General features: G+C 41.5%; 1 protein-coding gene across 9 annotated transcripts in view; it reads left to right on the forward strand.

Annotated features, from left to right (window-relative positions):
- rbms3 (RNA binding motif, single stranded interacting protein) overlaps nucleotides 1–20839 on the forward strand; it is a 306928-nt gene that overhangs the window by 93703 nt on the left and 192386 nt on the right. For 2 of the 9 annotated variants that reach the window (XM_035991637.1, XM_035991639.1), the window contains exon 1: nucleotides 12050–13451. The exons of 6 other annotated variants lie outside the window; for them this stretch is intronic. In XM_035991637.1, the coding sequence (XP_035847530.1) occupies nucleotides 13377–13451 (75 nt within the window). In that variant the 5' untranslated portion in view covers nucleotides 12050–13376. Of the gene's footprint in view, nucleotides 1–12049; nucleotides 13452–20839 lie in introns of those variants that run through there. One more of the 9 variants, XM_035991638.1, reaches the window with a different exon arrangement.

A 20839-nucleotide genomic window follows, 5' to 3' on the forward strand; every position in this document is an offset into this window, starting at 1 on the left:
GTACTGTACAGAAATTTGCTTACCTTAAGTTACAATCTAACGCTAGTGGTAGCTAGCTAGCTTGGGTTGCATAACACTGAACAAGACATTTATCAGGCGACCAAATGTTCCAATTATCTTTGAGGTAAAAACACAGTGATACGGTCAAAGTTTAAGATGAAAACATTGACAACACCCAAAAACAAGTTCTGTTTGTATGTACACAGTGCCATGGATACGCATTGCTAAGCCTCTGTCATGATTGACAGGTCAGTGTGAAGCCACGCCCCTAAAACATCCCCTGCTTTATCGTTCATTTTAAAATATATGGGACCATAAAAAATAACATCATGCTGTATTGAAGTAGACTTGAAAGTAGCTATTAAGGCCATAGCGTCATTATGAAAATGTTTATTGAGATAACAAATCAAGTGGGGAGTAGAGTGATTTCCCCATAGACTTCTATAGAAACAGACTTCTTTTTGGAGCCAGTGGAGTCGCCCCCTGCTGGAAATTAGATTGAATGCAGATTTAGGGCTCTTACACATTGGCTTCACGTTCAGGCCCGAAAGCTTCGTCCATTATTTTTACATTCTGTGGCTGCTCCCCTCTCCAGCACACCTGTGGCTCATCCCTCAATCACCTCTCATCTGCTGAATGCCTTTTTACCAGTTAGTGTCTATGCAAAGAGTCCATTTTAACTATTAACTGGAAAAGCACAGTTGTAACTAAGAACATTAACAATAGCTCCATTCTACTTGAGTTTCCTAATATGCCTTGTATGCAATCAAGTATGCACAATGCTAGTGCACTGCAGTAATCAATAGTTATTAATTACATGTGTTCTTTTGTAGCTATAGCTTTAAAAATGTCTGCTGACATACTAAAACATTATACTTTAAATATCTCAAAATCTCAATAAAAACATGACCTTTCCACAAGTCAGTGGTATAAGGATCTAGCAAAATGTGTTTCTGTTGTAATGAGCAATGCAGCATCAGTAGTTTGTTAGTGTCGCTATAAAACTTTACTCTTATCTCTGAAGTAATACACCACTTTTTTGTCTATGTGTATTCATTAAAAAAGGAAGAATGGCTCAGCTGCAGGGGTATTTTTGATTTATTTAACAGCACTGTTTTTGAAAGTTCCACTGTGTGTTGTTTTGGCAGCAGAAATGCAGCGCTTGAACAAGTCTTGTTTGAGGAAAGAGCTTGATGGAGACACACAAAGCAAAGGCACACGTTATTGCATACTTTGTTGCTGCTATAAAATATTGCAGTTTAATAGAACAAGGACCACAAAGAATCTGGGCCACAGTATTGACACGTATGAAAATCTGTCAGCTGTTTCTTCACCTGTTCTCAAAGTGTTATTTGATATTTTCATATTCTCTGTATCACTCTACCTCTGTACATCTGTATCTGTATAACACTCCCTCGTCGCTCTAAAAGTAAATAATTGTGTGAAAGGTGAATCCTTTGTATAACACTCTCCCTTCCTTCGTCCTCTCTCAGCAGTCAGCCTTTGTTTTGTGAAAGGTGGAAGGTTTGTTGGAGCCGCTTTGCTCCATTTAGTTTACTTTTATAACTTCAGTACTACTAATTATACAGACGCCGCCAAGGAGGCAATCTCAAAGTGCATCACCCTGAAAGTCTTACACACTGATATCTAAATGTTACCCAGTGGAGTTGCACCATAATGTGAATGTTCTTAATCATCTACTATATGCTTTCTAGTACCTCAGTGCCATCTGGCAGTATTACACCATACAAATCCCATGACAATGTCCCAATGAATGTACTTCATGTCAGAGATATGCTACCCATTTTAAGTTGCACTATAATGTCAAGCATGCCAAGCACGCTTAAAGTTACTTAGCTCATGAAGACGTATACAACATAAATTAATTGTGCAAAAGTCCTTAATAATGCATTTGTTTCACCATTTAAAGTTAAATAGACCATTAAGTCTTTTATTTTTAGGCTCCCATGACCTAATTTCACATCTGACAATTTGGGGCTCATTGTTTCATCAATGAAATATTAAGGCATAAAGACAAATTTGTTTTAGTATGTATTAATAGTTGAGAGGTGTCTCAGCCTATCAGAGTTAGCTGTGGCAGTTGCTCGTAAAATGTGTCCAGGCTTCCTGCCCTTTGTCCATATTTTGCTTTTCTAGGGTCAGCAGCTCCCAGGATAGTAAACGTAATTCCAAAACATCACTTCAAAAACCAATGGATGACATTACACAGCATTACTTAAACCTGCAACAACATTTTTCTTGGCCACTAGGGGGCAGCGAAAAGAAGCTGTAAATTCAACACTGATATATTATCACCATTTAAAGGGATACTTCACCGATTTAGCATTAAGCTTTGTATCAGCAGAAACACGGTAGTATTTTTGAATGACCGTGCTTCCCTCCCTCATGTCCTCCTGAGACGAGAGATCTCTGTATTGTGGGTCTGGAAAAAATCTTCCGATGACGTAAAACGACGATTTTTGCATCATCTGAAGATTTTTTGCCCAGAGGCAATGGACTACAGCCAGTAGTAGGAGCTACTTCCGCATGTTTTCAACCAGCCCACAGGGGGTTGGACTGTCGTCTTTCTCCGAAGATTGCCGAGGCAAAACGAGCGTCAGCTATCTTGAATCCTCGCTTACTGGCTTCTCAGCAGAAAACTTTTAGATAGATACATAGATAGATTTATTCATCCCGAAGGAAATTTTAATTATACAATTATGTGCATTCAAACTACCGCACACGTGTACCACCGGGATACATTGGTACAGATCGGAGAATATGCAGGACACTTTATTACAGACGGAATACTCGACACACCACGCGAGCTTCGTCCGCCGGCTATGGAGACCAGCGGTGTTGCTCGATGCCTCTGGCTGGTAAAGGGACATCATCAGCGGGGGACGTTGAACGAGTGTGCCGGTGGAAAGCTAACGCTAGCCGGCCACCTGTTCCATCAATCCTGCTTGCAAGTGTCTGCTCATTAGACAACAAACTGGACTATATCCAACTTCAACGAAACTCCCAACGCGAGTTCAGAGACTGCTGTGTTTTTGTTGTTGTGGAAACATTGCTGTATCGGTCTATCCAGCTACCAGGCCGGCTGCTGTGTCGCCGGGTAAGACTAGCTAGTCGAGGTGGGCTGTGTTAACACGGACTGCCTGGTGCAGAAATGGGGTGCTTGTATCCAACTGCTGGTGGAGTTTGTGACTGTAAAATGCCGACCATTCTACATTCCACGCAAATTTACGGCTGTGTTTATACTTGGTGTTTACAGGGTTTACAGCCCACAAGCGCTAATGCTAGTATATGTGTTAGCTGAACTTTACGGAGCATATAATGTGTGTGCAGTGCACTAAATGTAGCCTGTTTCGTATGTCGTTTTTATATAATGTCGTTTTTATATATTTTAATTGTGTAACCACTTGAGCCACGGTGAAACGTTGTTTTGTGTATATGGTTGAAATGACAATAAAACACTTAAGTTGAGTTGACTGTCTCACTGTCTGTCTGTCTGTCTGTAAACGGTAGGCGTGGCTTGGGACGCTAAAGCAGCGAAGCAAGTGCATTCTGGGATTTGGTGTCTTACATCCACATGAGCCAAAAACACATTTTCTGGCTTTTCTCGGCCTAGAAGCCACCAATTTCTAAACAAAAATTAACATTTCTACTACATAAGTGATCCAATTTAAAGATATATTCATCTTTCCAATGGTAAAATATCCCTTTTAAGGTGAAATTGAGAATTTGTTAGCAAACAATAGCCTATTGATACATCCAGCAGTTATGGAGCAACAATTACATTTATTGGGAGTCATTTTTCTGGCTACCTAATCAATGTACGTCCATAATTCAGGCTCCTCTTAGCTCTGTTTTTGTTCTCCAACTCCTTAGGGAATTATCTGGCTCTTTAGCTGCTAAATGCTCCACTGTGTTCACCAGCTAGTTGATTACTTTGTCTGCCGTTTGGTGCTATGAGAGCGGTGACAGTGAACCAACACAGTAACATTGCAGGCGAAAAACAAAACAATGAGTTGAAAGATGCTGTAAAGCTCCATAAAGATGTGAGAAACTTAAGGGTCTTTTGATAATCATCTGTGAGTTCGTCACTACGAGCAACCCCTTTCACATACTGTAAAAGTAGTCATGCAATCTGTTGTTGACATAATTTTTTTTTTATTATTGCCACTTTAAAGCTTAGTTATCATTAGGAACAAGCTGTTAACAGTAGTTGAATGAGCCGCAGAAACGTATTCCAGTTGGTGACATGCCAGGTGGTCGCCTTTGCGGTCCGGGTCAGCCACCTTTTTACCGTTTGAACCAAAAAACTGTCAGAATGGCAATTATGAACAGAGCAAATTCTCGCCACTTGCTATTCTACCCCTCTGTATGTTTTTTTGTTATGTTAAAACAAATGCATGGGCAAAATGTCTATTAAGTCAGTGTTATTTTGTCCTGAAGCCTGTCTCTTCAGCTCTCTCTGTTTTCTTTGTCTCCTGGGCTTCATGCTTTGCATGCAGAGGATGAGACACCGGGGGAGGTTAAGAGAGGAGCTGGAATGGAGTTCTGCTCCATTTACCACCCTGAAATATTCCTCTTAGAACGACACACTCTGTTTTCTCTCTCTCCTTACTCTCTGCACTGTTTCTCACTCTGCCTGTCCCCTCCCTCTTAGTTCTCATCTCTGTGTGACATGTGGTCATTTCACTTCATTCCAGGATGGCTTAGCAGTGCTTTATAACATTGCTGCTGTCCTCCCATCCCATCCTGCTCAATTGCAGGCAGCATTGAGCTTCATAGGCCTATACGGATCTGTTCCTGCTAGCTATAACTCTTTCCCCAATCTCCTATCTCTATCTGCTGTGGGCAGAACCCTCAGCACCTTTCTCTATTACTTCAGACATGCTTGCCCACACACCTTCAAGTATACAAGCATATCCTTTATGTATGGCTTATGCTTAGAATGTATTTGTAGTAACTGTCAAACACTTGCAGATCTTCTTATTTCCCCATATTCATTCTCAAAAAGACAGAAAAAAGTAGCACTGACAAGAATCAATGTATGCAATGCAAGACTTTGCACTTAGATCTATTTAGGGCATTAACACAATGAATAAAACAAAATGCACATGATACACTGAGTGCTGTGATGAAGCTTTGATGGGCTGCTTTCCATCCCTCTGCAATGTGAGTCATTTTTGCCTTTCTCTGTGGGGTCGCTGCCTTTTTCATATTCTAAACAATGTGGATTTCGAATATTTTGGCTTTGCACGTCCACATGGAAAATATCTATTGTTTAAACTCAAACTCTATCTGCCTGTGCAGCACTTAATTCCTTATTATGCAGAGATTTTCTTGGCATCATCTCTTCCTCATCCGCAGTGACGTCCCTGGCAGTGGGAGTCGAGCTGGTTCACAGAAGGACATGGCCGGCCTCTAGGTTGCAGTTTATATGTTATATTAGGGTTAGCATTGAAGCCACACAGGAAGTCTGATCTCTGAGCTCCACTGAAGTGTTTTCACCTTTGGTGTCAGAATAACCTTGACCCTCCTGTGATCTCTTGAGTTTCCTCAGAGACGTTTTGCTTTACTTTTCTTTTTTTTTTTTTTACACACAGAGAAAAAACAGACCTGGAACTGCCACAGCTGTAGACCACCTGACTTTGAATGAAGTTTCATGAACACTAAAGCACAAGCAAAATACACTTGCACACTCACAAACACACACATTTAAAGTCCACTCTCCCACGCTGTGGGCCTCTTTTCCCAGGACAAAATCATTTGTAACAACTCTGATCTTTTTTCAGAATCACGTTAATCAGGAAAAATGAATCAGTCGGCGCATGACTTGCACATTACACATTTGGAATAGAGATCAAGAACAGTAAGTGTATGCAATTTACTCTTTTAGAACTATTGCCTGTTTCATGCTGGGTGTAGTAAGGTTTGATGTGAGTCATTTGTACTCGTATGCACGTCTGGTCTCATATTTCCTCCCCATTAGGCCTGCATTACTCTCCTCTGTGTTGTGATAGAAGCTAATGACTCACTGGAAATCTGACCGGTGTTTATCAAAAGTCTCAGTGCAGGGCCAGTGGTCTGGAATCAGTCCGCCCTTTTTACATCGTAATGTAAGAGTATTAGATAAACAGCCCAAACCAGGTGAGGAGACCATCATATATAAAGAAATAAAAATAAAGAGAAGCTCTTTGCAATCATATCTTGACTATATCGCTCTGCTCTTTGTGCTGTGGAAAATTATACTCTCAGAGGGCGAATGTGTTGAATTACTTCAGGCTGTCATCCGTAAGTGCACTGATAAGAATGTATTAAGGAATTGCATGTGTCGGAGATGTGGTGAACCTACACACATAATGTTAACATATCTCTTCACCGAGGTTAGAAATGGGGGGTGTTTTTTAGAACGTTCAGTTTACTTCTTGTATTAACTTGCTGTTCTTGGTTAAGCTATTGTTAGCTAAGCTTGACAAACATAAACACAGAAATGAATCTTCATTTTCATTTTCCTGATTGGAGACTGACACTATGATTTATATTCAAAATGCTTTTTTTTTTTTTTTTTTTTTTGCAAATGTATGTAATTTGTCTTTGTGACGATATGAATATAATCTAATTGGCTTGCTGATTTCAGATCTTGTTAATCACATAATCAAATAAGTTATCACGCCATGGGAATAAACTGCAAGAAACGGTATGAAGACAAATTAAAACTCATGCAGCCTTCTTGAACCACTTCAGAGGTCATCCACCCTCTTTTTCTTTCTGTGGTTTGGGCTTTTTTTCTTTTCAATTGTAGTAAAACTGTTTTAGTTTTGTTGTAGACCTCGTACACTTGGATATTTGAAGTTATTAAATTATCTTTTTTTTAAACACTTGATCTCGATCTGGCATTTATGTGTCTTGGCATACCTTCACATTTAGCTAAATTAGATTTTGCTTTAATTCTGTTTATAGCAATACTACAGTTTCATATCAACTTCGTCAACTGTACCAAGTGATCTTCTGTGGTATAACAAACACTGGCATTGAAGCAACATCTGTTTATCAGTCTGTTCCTAATTGGAGTGATCATCAACATTCAGTAATTTTCTCACATTAATGATTAACTATAATCAGAGGATATCTGCTGTTATCCATAACACAAGCACATTCTAAGATGCTCTGTCATAGTTGGACATCTTTCACTTCATTGTGAGCAAAATGCCCCGGGGAAGCTGGTTAGTCATGCTTCATCAGTAGGTTTGCATAAAACATGTAAGATGATCTTCTTGTGCTTGGTATCTCCCAGTAGAACCACTGCCAAAGGCAACAGGGTTTTTACAGGAATACCAGGCCCTGCTGTTCCCCAGTTCCCCTTCCCTCCTCTCCCCCTTACCTCCATTCTTCTAGCCCTCCTCCTCTCCCACCACCCCTCCCCTGGCGCTTGGCCAGCATTCCCTCAAATTCCACGCATCTGGTCATTTCTGGGAAACACCCATGACGGGATTGTCCAGCAAACCACAGGAAACAAAGCCTCTTGGTTTCTGCAGCAGCTTGAAGAAGTCCAGTCGTCTCCTTTGGGAAGGGGTTGGGCAGTAGGGCAAAGTCATTGTGTACTTTCTAGGAATTCCTTTTGCATTGGAACATTTTGTAGTTAACTCTTTTTGTGTTTAGAAGACATCTTATCGCTCAGCTTGTTTATGTTTTTGCATTTAAACTGTCTTCATCCCTCTTCTCTCTTTCGTTCTCACTTTTTAATAGAGATTCAAGACATTAGCAGAATAACTGGTGTTGTCAGAGCAGTCAATGAACAAAAGGGCAGCTCTTCAGGACACTAACATCGCCATGGACGGTAGTATAATTGAAATATCTCAGAAAAAAAACCTTGCTTTTACTGCTGTGCAAATTTACCAAGGAAGAATTTGACTGATCTGGTTAAAAAAAGGCAAAAAAAAAAAAAAAAGCTGACAATGTCTCTTGAACTGACCAGAGGCTACACTGTTGTCTTCTTTTACTAGATTCTTTTAGAGTTGGATTGTACCTACTTAACACCTTCAGGGGCATGATACACCCTCATCTGTCTTCCTCTTTCTCTATTTTAAAGTCCTGTAAATGACTCACTCATGCTGTCTATTTATAAAGTGAATGAACAAGCACCAAAGAAAGACCTCAGAGCAGAGGAGCAGCAGATGGCTTTGGCTTTGTTTTATGAAAATGTATGACACACCCGGCTGCAAAGTATTTGCAAATACTTCGTAGTGTAGTTTTTTAAATATTTAAAACGGCAGAGAGACACAGTTTGAGCTTTAGCCTGACAAATCGGCTTGTAAATTAGATCAGTTCTCCTTCACTGGGAAGAACACTGAATGTGAACTGTCTGGCACTCAGTGTGTTGTTCTGGGTGGCAAACCCCAGTGTACAATAGTGCAGTAGTGGAAGGAAGTATTCAGATCCTTTACTTAAGTAAAAGTACTACTACCACACTGTAAAAATAATCTGTTACAAGTAAAATAATGCATTGAAAAAGTTACTTAAGTAAAAGTATTCAAGTACCATCAGGAAAATATACTTAAATTATTAAAAGTAAAAGTACTTAATGTAGAAAATCCTTACATTTTAGAACTTGTAAACGATCAAAACGGTTATGCAGTCAACTAAGTGTTTAATTGGATAATCATTTAAGATGGACTTGTAGGCCAAAATATTGTTGGGTAGTTTAATTTACAATAAAACATCATATTTTATAAACTACATGTGTTCTGTGTGCAAAAATCTTAATTTGTAAAGTAACTAGCAACTAAAACTGTTGGATTAATGTAGTGCAAAGTACAATATTTCCCTCTGAAATGTAGTGGAGTAGAAGTAGAAAGTGGATTGAAAAGAAAAGACTCAAGTAAAGTACAAGTACATACACCTCACATTTTTAATTAAGTACAGTACTTGAGTAAATGTACTTAGTTACATTTCACCACTGCAATAGTCTACAAATAGGTTCAAACAAATACAAATCTATGTGGGAAACACTTTACACACCTGCTTCTCTGCATGTACTCCTTTAAAAAAATCTGAATGTTTTGCGGTGAAAATTTTTAAACATTTTAAAATGGTGAGCCTTTTCTATATGTTCTGAGTAGATGTTGCATCAGTATTAATAACACAAGAACAGAGAGATACTCTCTCTTTCTCTCTTTCCATGAAATGTCTGCAAATCACCTCTCTGTAACATTAGTCCCACTGATTCAGACCAGAGCGCTTCCACAAAACACACACTTCCCAGTCTGCTTCCACAGAATGAGACCAAAGTGCCGTCATTTATTTACACGCAGCGTGCGTTGCTGCTCTCCAGTCACATCGCTTGAAATTGCTTCTATAAACTAACCTTTGCCAACTCATGGGTAGAGGCTGAAAGTTCACGTCAGCCGGTTCTCAAGGTAGTTTCTATTATTGTCCGTAGGGCCACAGGTCAAGTTCTTTAGTTTCAAGAGTCAAGTCTCAATTCCCGGCTTTTAATTCTTAATGGTTGGATCAATGAATATTAATGGTTTAGCTGACCACTGTCTGTGTAATGGTACTCTCCTGTTTCCATTCTGTGTCCACTAATTTAAATGAACTAAGAAATAGTAGCAAAGTGTCCATATTTAAAAAAAAATATATATATTTTTTTGATTTATTTTATTACGAATATGGGATTGGATTAGGGCTGCAACTAACATTTATTTTCATTTTTGGTTTATCTGCCAAATATTTTCTCTCTTATTTAGTTAATCGTTTGTCTGAAAAATGTCAGAAATGCCTGTTATAATTTCCCAGAGCCAAATGTGATGTTTTTTTTTTTGTTTTTTTTTACCAATAAACCAAAACACAAAGCCATTTAGTTAACTATCATATATGACAAGGGAAAGCATTACATTATCACACTTTAGAAGATAAGAAAAATCTAATTAAAAAATCTGTGTGATAATCACACTTTTAACACAACACAGTGCAAACACACAGAGTTGTTGATGCACTCTTTTCCATTTTTTGCTCCATAGTAGTCTTCACTTTCTATTGGTAGAGGCATCATTTGCAGCAGAAAACATGAATTTTGGTCCCATGTGGACAAAATCTGGGTGAAAATGGCTTTTAACTGACCTTTTACTCCGTTCTACTCCTTTAACCTCTGTATTTTTAAGTGAAAATGGAAAATGATGTGCCTTATATATGAAATACAGAGATGATTTATGTAGTCGCTCAGTGGACACACATGTTATGAAGACAAATTAATCTTTTCTTCCTCTGTGCCTCCTTCAGGTTCTGTCTCCCAATGTGTCTTATCTTATTTTCTCCCAGTGTCTCTCTTTCTATTCCTCTCTTCGTTGGCCCTTTGTCCGTCTTACTGTCTTTGTTCTCTACTCTCTGCCTTTCCCCAGATGCTAAGAGTTTGTGTCTAGTTGATCCAGAGGCTGTTTATCTGGTAATCCGCAATCAATATCGGACTCATTTCTTTCCTACAGATAAAAGTGGCCTATCTGATAATTATATTTTCCTCTCTATATCTGTAAAAGGCTGCCCTTTCCCTCCAATTTTGTTTTGGTCCCTGGGATTCTTCTGCTGGTATTGATTGGGTCTGTCCAAATGCACTGGGCCCTTTTAGACACATGGCTCTCATAAAGTATGTGGCATTTGTACTACATTGTGTGTCTACATTGCGAAAACAAATTCTCATGCTTGAAAATAATCTATATTGCAAAACTTTCAAAATTATCATTGATTCATTTCCTTTCAATTGATTAATTAATTCATCAAATAATCATTGCAGTATGACAGCATTTACAATGCCATACATATTGATGCAACAAAAGTAATTATCAATATACTAAGAGGTAAAGAAAGTGTATTTTCTGCAGCTGAACTCACTTATCCTGATGCTCTAGAAGTATGTAATTGGGTTATTAATTTTTGAGAAGGAGACATATCAGCCATTTTTGTGTAATGCTCTCAAGTGTAACAGATGAAATACAAAACTAAATTAATCAAAGTCAGAGTTCTATTTTCAGGTGTGGAAATTGCCAAAACATTTTTTATTTCCAGTCATTTTTATGGTGTATTTTTGGCAGTGTGTGTTTTTCCTACAGGACTCATGTCAGATGATTTAAATTAAAACCAAGTTTATTTGCTAATTGAGTGAAAAATGAGGCTCCTGAACTTGTGGCCTCAGAGTTACTGAGATACCCACAAGGACTTGAGGATAGTTCCTATTCATACATATGTGCGTGTGTGTGTGTGTGTGCCTGACACTATGTTTGTGTGTGAGATGAAAGAAAGGAGTGGGACTCTCTGAGTGTTTTGTTTTTCCATGCATGTTTTTGATCTTTGTGAAAGTATGAGTTTAGCTGAGGTTTATTGCGATCAGGCAATCATGGGCGGGACATTTTTGTGATGTTTTTGGTCATGGTCACGGTCAATCGGAAGAGGATTCATACAATGTCATCTTTTGATGTTACACAGGAAGCAGCTTCGTCAATGCTAGGGGATTGTTGTTCACTGGCTCTACATGTAGAGTTTGTGATCGTAGCTCTTAAAAGTGAAGGCCCTCTGCACTTTGTTGACCCTGTAGGGAAAGACATATTACTAGTTTTACACCAAAACGTAATGATGTTTTTGTTTTGATCTAATTCATGCTTTTACACGAAACTACACATAAAAATATAGCTTTTGCATATTTAATACATATGATTGATTAAAGCACTTGTGTACAAAAAGAAGGTACAAGAGGGTGATAGAAAAGTATAAGAACATGGTCCCCAGTCAAGTAGGCATTGGCCTTAAAATATATATCTACTAACAGGTTCTAAAAGTTTTAACATTGAAAGTAGTTTATCCAACTTTACTGGTATTGAGATTAAATCATCCTAGTTTGTTAAGAGAAAGGGTTTGTTTGAGAACACAGTGTGTTCCAGGCGGTAGCTCCGCATGCAGCCAGTAGGGGGAATCGACAGCTCGCGCTGACGCCATCCCCCTCTTGTTTCCACTCCTCTTCCCTGCTTTCTCCCGTGTTGTGGAAACGCTGCAGCCCGCTGGTCTGTGTCTGGATCCCACTCTCGCACAGAGCTGCTAAAGACCCTCCTACTGGCTGGGCTGGAGAAGGAGGAGGAAGTCTGTTCTGCTCGCAGCCTCGGTCGAGCCCCCTTTACCGCCCTGTCAGTGTGGAGGAGAGAGAGAGAGAGAGACTGAGTGATAGAGAGAGCGCACACGAGAGTAAGAGAGAGAGAAACTGTGTGACAGAGGGAAAGAGAACGAGGCAGGCTGCTTAGAAGAGTGAGAGAGCCAAGGACGAAATAAGGAACACATTTTACAAGTGCAGGAAGAGGGAGGATCGCAGACGAGGGACTCGTTCTCTACTGGGCACCTGGGACACAGTCACTGTGTTTTTTCCCCCATTCGTCTTCTATCTGGAACCCGGTGGATTGACTTACCAACCGGGGGATTTTTTAATACACGTTTGTGTCACATCATTTAGAAACTGGGGTCATTTCTCTGTGTTATCTTCCCTCCTGCTGGATCGAGCGCTACAGACTGAGATTGCTTTCTGTGTCTGTGCTCTCGTGTTGTGATTCTGCTCCGTGCACAAAGTGCATCTGTCGGCAACCGGTGCTGAGGATATCTACCCTCTGTCAAACAGGACAGCACGCAGCCACCGTCGGATCAGACTACAGAGGAGAGAGAGAGAGAGAGAGAGAGAAAGAGAGAGACTGTGTGTATGTAAGAGAGGGACAGAGAGAGAGGGGCAGTGAGAGAGAGTCAGAATCACAGTGTGTCTGAGAGAGAGGCAGATTAAAGCCCATGCGAAAGACTGGAGTGAAACAGCTCAAATAGAGAAGTGAACCTATACGTCCTCTCCCGTTTTCCTTGCCATCCCTTTCCTCCTCCTGTCCTCCTCTTCTTCCTTCTCCCATTTTCCAACATTCACAGGACTGCCAGAGCTACTGCCACCTGCACCTCTTCACGTCTTCACTTTCCTCTTCTTCCTCACCGTTATCGCTCGATACTATCCGATACCAGTCACTGACGGACACAGTGCTTTTGGTTCTAGCTCTCGTGGAAATATTTCCATTGATCCAGCAGTGAGAGACTGAGTGAGCATCCATATCCGATACTGAGGCTCTGGACCAGTTCGTCAGGAGCTTCCCCATCAGAAGCAGACCTTCTCCCTGCTGCTGTCCGGCACGCAGAGCCTGTCTTCTCCCTGGAGAACTGGCTAGCGACACAGTGGTGCGGACAGCACATACAGGAATCGCACAGCCCCTCCGCTGCCTCTATTCCATTGCTAGCTACTTGGCAGCTTCCGCCCCTGTGTCACCATTCCCTGCCTCAGTGCTAAGGATTCCAGCTACATGGGCAAGCGATTGGAGCAGCAGCCAATGTACCCTCAGTACACCTACTACTACCCCCACTATCTCCAGACCAAGGTATGCCACTCTTCTGCTGTTCTTGCATTCCTCAAGCCTACTCATCTACGCCTACACTCCTGTCCTGCCTCCCACCCACCCACCCTCTTCTCTCTTCCACCACCCTCTCTTCATCCCCCTCTCATCCCTGAGTGAAGATGGGATTTGATGGATAGCTGGCCTTGGCTGTGATGGTTTCAGATGGCAGATACCTCGTTGGAGTTTGGATGTCTATGTCAGCGTGTATGTGTGTGACTGTTTGTGTGTCTGAGTAAAGGATCAGGGACCAAGGCTTGAGTTAGTCCAGCCTACCAGACCGTTACTGGGAGCTGTCCAGTAACCTCCATCCATCCATCCATCTATCCATCCCTCACCTGCAAACTGATGAGATCTTGATGTGATACAGTGCAGTGTATTGTAGCGTGTTAAATAACACGCATACTAGGTTTTATGGCTTTTGTTAATCAAAATAACTAACAGACAGCTTTTAAAACAAATGAGAGAATTAGGATCCACATTTAATTTACTAATTAAGTATTGGCAAGCTGAATGTAGGCCATTGTTTAAAGGCTCCGATGCCACTTTTCTGATTGAGGCAAATAAAATATTTAATTATGAAGTTGCTATTTCACTAACCAGCACAAAGGTCTCATTGTAGTGCTTTAGAAAGAAGGGACAAACAGGTTATGAACCCTGCTTTAGTTACGGTGATGGTCGGTATGATTCTGACGGAGAGCAGGCATGAGGAAGGCTGCCCGTGTTTGCTCTAGCTGTAGTATGCATCAGTGCCTCTGGGATGGAAGCCCAGACCTGGGCGCTGATGGCTGCCAGGACACTGGCTGGAAACTCTACCCAGACATCATCTAGGGATTAAAATTGAAGCCTTTTGAGGATTACTATTTCTATTTGTTTTTCTACCACATGTGTAACACTAATTTCTGTCTTGTGCCGCTGTGATGCACCAAGATGGCTGAGTGTGCAGTTAAACTTTGTGCAATAGTTAAGTCTCATGTGGTTACTAATGTAACTAATGTATGTGATATTGTTTGTTTAAACAAAAATCACAAATATATGTTTTTCTTTTCTTTTTATTCACATATTTATATTTATCTCCCATTGCATGCATGGAGGAATATATACTGTGGGGCAGGATATCAAACTTGACCCAAATGTGCCCTTAGGCCCCCATGGAGTATCAAAACGTATCGAGTATTGAGAGCTGGCATTGATTGATTTGACAGATTTTTAAGATGGTTTACTTATTCTGTAATCAGATATTTCCTGATCACGATAAGGAAACTTTTCTAACTTGTTATTTAACACTGGAGGATTGAGCAAAAAAACAAAAGTTATTAAATTAAAAGTTTTTCCCTTCATGAAAGGTTTCGAAAAAATATGTTTTGATGTTGGTTCCAAAGCTCAGCTGTTTTATCCACAGCCATGTCGAAACACTCAAATTACCGCACACAATTTAACGTTAAAATGTGGCAAATATCCCCCATTTACAGTATAGCAAGGAAATAAGGCAGAAAGCAAATGAGTTAGTGAAAATAATGTATCAACAAAATTGATAAAGCACAAAAAAGCAAAATACCAGTTATGTTATGTTTTACGTGGAGCTGGGTTGTGAAGCAGTGCGCTTCCAGCAGGGACGACCTGCCTGCAGCCCCACCTGGCAGTCCACTAGCTCTCACCCTGATTTATAGTTTAATACATTTGTGCTGCTGCCATATGGCTTCCCCCTCCCTCCCACCCCCCTCCACTACTCCTTCCATCATCCCCCTCTCCCTCCCTCCCCTCTTCTCATATCTCAGAGTTGCTCATCTTGGGGGCCTCTCAATCAGGGCTTGCCCCTCCATTCCCCCCTCCCTCCCCTTCCACTTTTCTTTTCCCCTCTTCCTGCCTCCTCTCGCTTTCTGCCTGTCTGCACTGTTGCAACAGGGCCCCCTGCCTCCTTCGCCGATGCTGCAGTTCACTCCCAAGGTCAGCGCAGATCCGATCTTGCTACCGTCAGCGATTGATCCTTGAGCGAGCCGCTAGGGTCCTGTGTCATGCAAACGAGACCCATAGTGCGGGTGTGGGCGGGAGGGAGAAGAGCATACATTTCTGTTTATAAATCAGCCGTCAACATTCATATTCATTTTCATGGTTGGTTAACTTAGCCAGTGGCCTCATAGGTTGATGTGATAAACCTATAGACAGGATCAGTAGGAGAAAGGGAGGTGGGCAGAGAGGCCAGAGTGTTGTGCAGTCTGTCCGAGAGGGCTGTGGAGCGCGATCTCGCACTCTCATTAATGGCCATCGATAGCTCGATTCCGGGGCCTTGGCTTGCAGGCTCAGTCCACACAGTCGACAAAATCACACATCAGTCACTTTGGCACACACATCCACACACATTCACTGCTAGTCCCCTTTTTTGCACACGTACACTCCACTCAGATTTAGTCATCATTCTCAAATCACACAGGTCTTTCTATTTAGCGTCGTTGCTGCATTCTCAAGGTATGGGCTCATTCTCCTAAGAGATGTGGGTGGGGGGCATAAATATCTTGAAGGGAAAGGGAGGGGGAGGGGGTGTAACTCATACTAAAGTGTTGCCATTCTCCTTCTCTCGCCTCCATTTTATGACGCATATTTGAGATTCTATGCATAGAAAATGTATAGAACATCTGTGCCCAGTTACAACTAAGGACTATATTGTAAAGATAGGAGCTAACATTGTCAGAGTAAACTGAGACGCCTTCTGAATTTGGGCTCCCTTTATTCCCTGTCTGTGTTTGTATTATATTCTAATTTAAGTGTTCTCTGATGCTGTCCAGCATGAGCTAGTCAGCCCAGATTAGAATGTGAAAGTCAGAGAATGAGATGAAAAGATAACATTTGGCTTTCTATTGATTAGTGCAGTGGAGCGTAGCATGTGCTTCTCTTTAGCTGAATTATTGATTCCTGAAAGAGGATTTGTTTGTCTGTGAGTGCACGTTTGCATGTCAGTGTGTGTGTGACTTTTATACAAGGTTATGGCTGTGTGTGTGTGTGTGTGTGTGTGTGTGTGGGGGGGGTTATTTCTGCCTTTTCCCAAGCTGATTAATCTGTGGAGTCGTTTGCAAAAATTCTGCCTTTATTCATCCTGTGTCTTTCCGTGTGAGTTTGATGTGTAGTGCTGTTCACAGCTTGCCGTGCATTCAACTTTAATGATAGGTAATAGATGTGCATCATAAATGAGAAAATTACAGTAAAACGCCTCGCTCTGGCCGGGCCCCTCCCCTGGCCCACGAGAACAATTACAGCACACAGATAAATTATTGTTATTTCATGATAGTGTTTAGGAAAGAATATGAATTTCAGCTAAATGTGTGCACTAAGTGCCCGTTAGTCTTGGCATGCATCGTATCTAATTTTCTTTCAATGACAAGCATTTTTAGTCCTCCGTTTCATTATTACGCACACAACTCTCAAAAGAACTCTCAAATTAATGATAATTTGGCTTGAAAACCTGCAGTACATTCTGCCTGTGTTGGGAAATGTAGTCGGCTTTACTGTCGCTGCATGCACACAAGTTACCTGACACTACTGTACCCTTGTGCTCTTACACCACTGATAGGCTAGGTCATTACATGCCTAATGTCAGCCATCTCACATACAGACAAACAACAAACAGACGCACAAGGATGCACTGAAAAAGTATAAACACAAGCACACACACTTGTGCTGTGGCTGTGATCTGGGTGCAGGCAGGCGTCTTTGTCACAGTCAGACTAGTACATGCAGAACTCGAGAAGCCGAGAGGGGCAGATTGAGGTAGATTTAGCAGCGGCTAATGTCCCTGGCCTAAAGTAAACACCAGTCAATGGAGCCCTTTGAGAGGATATGTGCCTGTGTTTGCCCCTGCCATAGGCACCATTTACACTCTGTCTAATTCTTTAGAATTAAAGGAAGAGATGGAGGGAAGGGGTGTATGCGTGTGAGGGAAAGAGAAAAAAAGACAGAGCGGAGGGGTGGATGTTGTAGGGAGGGATCAGTTAAAAGCAAGGAAAAGGGTTTGGTTACATTAGACGGGGTGATCCATTGTGCTCCAGAAATAACAACAGAGCCATCTAAATCCTTCTTTAATGCCTCGATAGAGGAGAAAGAGAAGCACAGAGACAACAAGGGAGGGACAGATATACATAGACATGGAGAGCAAGTGAAATCAAAGGCGGAGAAAAAGGACCACTTTCATCAAATCAGTTATCAGTGGCGTAAAACTTAGCTTGCAGCTTAGTCCTCTCTGTCTCTGCTGATGTGGATCTGCTTTGAAGAGTTTATCAAGGGCTTTTAGGGCTGAAAAAATACACTTCTTATATTACATTTACTAAAGCCTGTCCTGTTTTGAGCCCAGGACGATATGTTCTGATTAGTACTAAGACAAGGGTAGTATAACTCATTTCCCTCACTCAATTCTTTATACATGCCTCACGACTGACTGCCTGAAACAAAATACTGTCCCACCTCGCTGTAAATCTTAACCCATCATGTGTTCTCCCTTAGCTAGCTCAAACTGGCAGGCGTTTTAGCAAGAGCTCTATCTTGCTTTCCTTTTTTTCATGTTTTTCCAATCCTTCGCCTCACATGGTCAAACCATGAAAGGAGACCTTTTGATTATTAATCAACTAATACCGCTGTTTTTTATCTGCCTGTGCCTACAGCTTTATCCAGCAGTGCAATCCCTCCATGTGTAACTGTCAGTCAATGGGGCAGACAGCTCCATTTATTTGCTATGGTGCATGTGTACATGCACAAACATGTACGCACGCACGCACACACACACACACACACACACACACACACACACACACACTACAGCAGGGGGTACTTTTAACCCTTTTCATTTATCAACTGACAGCTCAGCCCTATCTGCACACCAATACATTAAGGCTGTGTGTGCATTATTGCTTCCCGCAGCCTCTGATAAGCCACCACAGAGCAGGGTGCTGAGACCTGGCCCTCATTACAGCTGCTTTACCAGAGTGCTCTCTCATCACTGATATTCATTTTCTCAGAAGAGCAAAGGAGGGACGTACAAAGGAGAGGGGAAAAATAAATGGCAAGCTTTTTATTTTCTATAGGCTGCATCTCTAAAGATGGGAGAAGGAACCTGTTCTGTATTAAGTTTGGAGTACACGGAGGGTTATAAATGTAGCCGCAATGTTACGTGTGGGCTTACATTGCACGGCATGGTTTACGAGCACAGATGGTGTATAAAGTACCTGCGTGCAAATGTGTGCTAAAGAAGTCTATCAATAAGTTTGTACTTTATGAAGTTATAAGTTGTGGACAAATACTGTGCGTGTGAGACTGTGTACTTGGTATGTCATGTGGTTAGAGTGAAGGTCCTAAAACCAGGCCACATTTTTCTTCTTTACATTGGCCTCGCATTGTATCGAAGTGTCCTTCAGCAACATACAGAACTAAGTACCTGCTCACTCACTGGAGGTTGCTGTGAAAAAAAAGTGTCTGAGATAAATGTCTAAAATATTTAAGGACGTGCTTAGTGGTGGAGCTCTTGCCCCAGGGAATCTTGTCTCTGAACTCTCCTTCCCAGGACCATCTGGAAATAACAGGCGACTCTAGCCTGTGCTGCAGGACAGAGGAACTCATACCTGTTTGGTGAAATGGGGCATATGGAGAGGACGTTGGTGGAATGAGCAGAGCACGTTTCCTTCAACTGGAAAACCAGGGTTAAGACACTTTTCCCCACCAGCTTCCGAAAGTACTGCTGTGGGCGCACACACATAAACACAACCTTACTGGGATCATTTGTGCATCAAATAAATTGCGGATGTGAAGTTTTAACCACAGGTGGTCCTTAGTATTTGTGCATATTAGGCATGGCTTGAATTTACAAACATTTTTAAGTGCATAATAATTATTTGTCCCAGGATGCGGTGCTCTTCCTTGTGACGAACTGAAATGAAACACATTTTTTGTGTGTTTTCTGTATTACTACAGAGAGAGGCATGTAGAGTCAACAGCGAGACTGAGAGAGATGGGCAAGATGCTGCTTTAGATTTAGAGCCAGATGAAATGAGACAAATGATGTGCCTTCGAACCAACCAACGTGGCAGGACTCTACAAATACACCTGCTTTTTTCCCCTCGTTCTTGTTTTCACTTGCGTTTCTTTCTGTAACATAGTATTTGCCTGGAGCTGTCTCCTCTGGCCCGCTGTGTCACTCTTCTGTCGCCCTGTCAAATCCTAGCCTGGCGTTTTCACGCTCTACTTTCTGTCTCCCCTTTTGCCTCTGAGGACGGTGGGGTACAGTCTCACAATTTGTCTGTTTTTTTTTCATCTTTGACTGTTTATGTGTCCCCCTCACTTTTGCTCAAACCACTTTTCCTTGCTCCTATTTTTGCCAAGCTTCCATTCATCTTTAAATTCTCTTTGATGTTGCCCCTCTTTGTAATTACCCTTTCCCTTTCCTCCATTCGCTTTTTGCGCGCGTCGTCCTCTTATTTCCGGGAGCCCCTGGTGTCTGCTGGGCATGGTGTCCTGCCATCTGTGCAGGATAACGTGCGAGTGGCTGGAGGGACACCTCCTGTGTAGACCCCTTTAATACATACAGCCCATATTAACATACAGGGGAACATATGGGATATAATAAAAGTCAAATACACCTAAAACCTTTTTACTATTCCAAGTGAATCTAATTGTTCTGTGAGTGAGTATGGTGAATATAAAAAGTGTAAGGGGAATATCATAACTTACCCTAACATGTATTTGGCAAAATAATGTTTTCCATCTAAAGGAAATACATTTGAGTGAATATACAGTCAGGGATTTTCAACTTTGTTGAAAAAGAGATAAAAGGATTACAAACCTTTTTGAAAGTTCTGTTGACTCTTGTTGCTGCTCAGTAGTTACTGAATAATGTCTGCAAAGGGGAGTATAATGCTGAATCCTTTAAGGCGCTGACACACAGAGCCGATTATCGGCTGTTGGACAGTCTTGTGTGGTCGGTGACTCAAGTCTGTTCGGTTTGTTCCGTGCCGTCGTCCGTCGGAGGGGCTGTCGGCCTTCATTTTGGCCGACCCGACATGCTCAGTCGGAGACAGGGCAGTCGGGACGAGTGGATGAGCCTCTCAAAATCTGACGAAAATCTTTTAAACTGACCTTTGTTGATCTGAAATTAAGACAGATTCAGCAACTGCATGGCCTATTTCTCGCTTAAAATGTTTTCAGAAACACGTTTCGGTGAACTATTTTAGTACAATATGAGATCGTATTCTGAACAAGCCGCCATGACAGTCTGGCTGTGAATTTCCGGAGAAAAAAGACCCACGTAACACGTTCGTCCTATTAGCTGCCGGTTTTCATTTTCTGGGAAACAATACAGGCATTTTTTTGGACCTCGGGGACCCGACTGATCACTC

The sequence above is a fragment of the Sander lucioperca genome, chromosome 14 (assembly GCF_008315115.2).
Source record: "Sander lucioperca isolate FBNREF2018 chromosome 14, SLUC_FBN_1.2, whole genome shotgun sequence".
Classification (NCBI taxonomy): Eukaryota; Metazoa; Chordata; class Actinopteri; order Perciformes; family Percidae; genus Sander; species Sander lucioperca.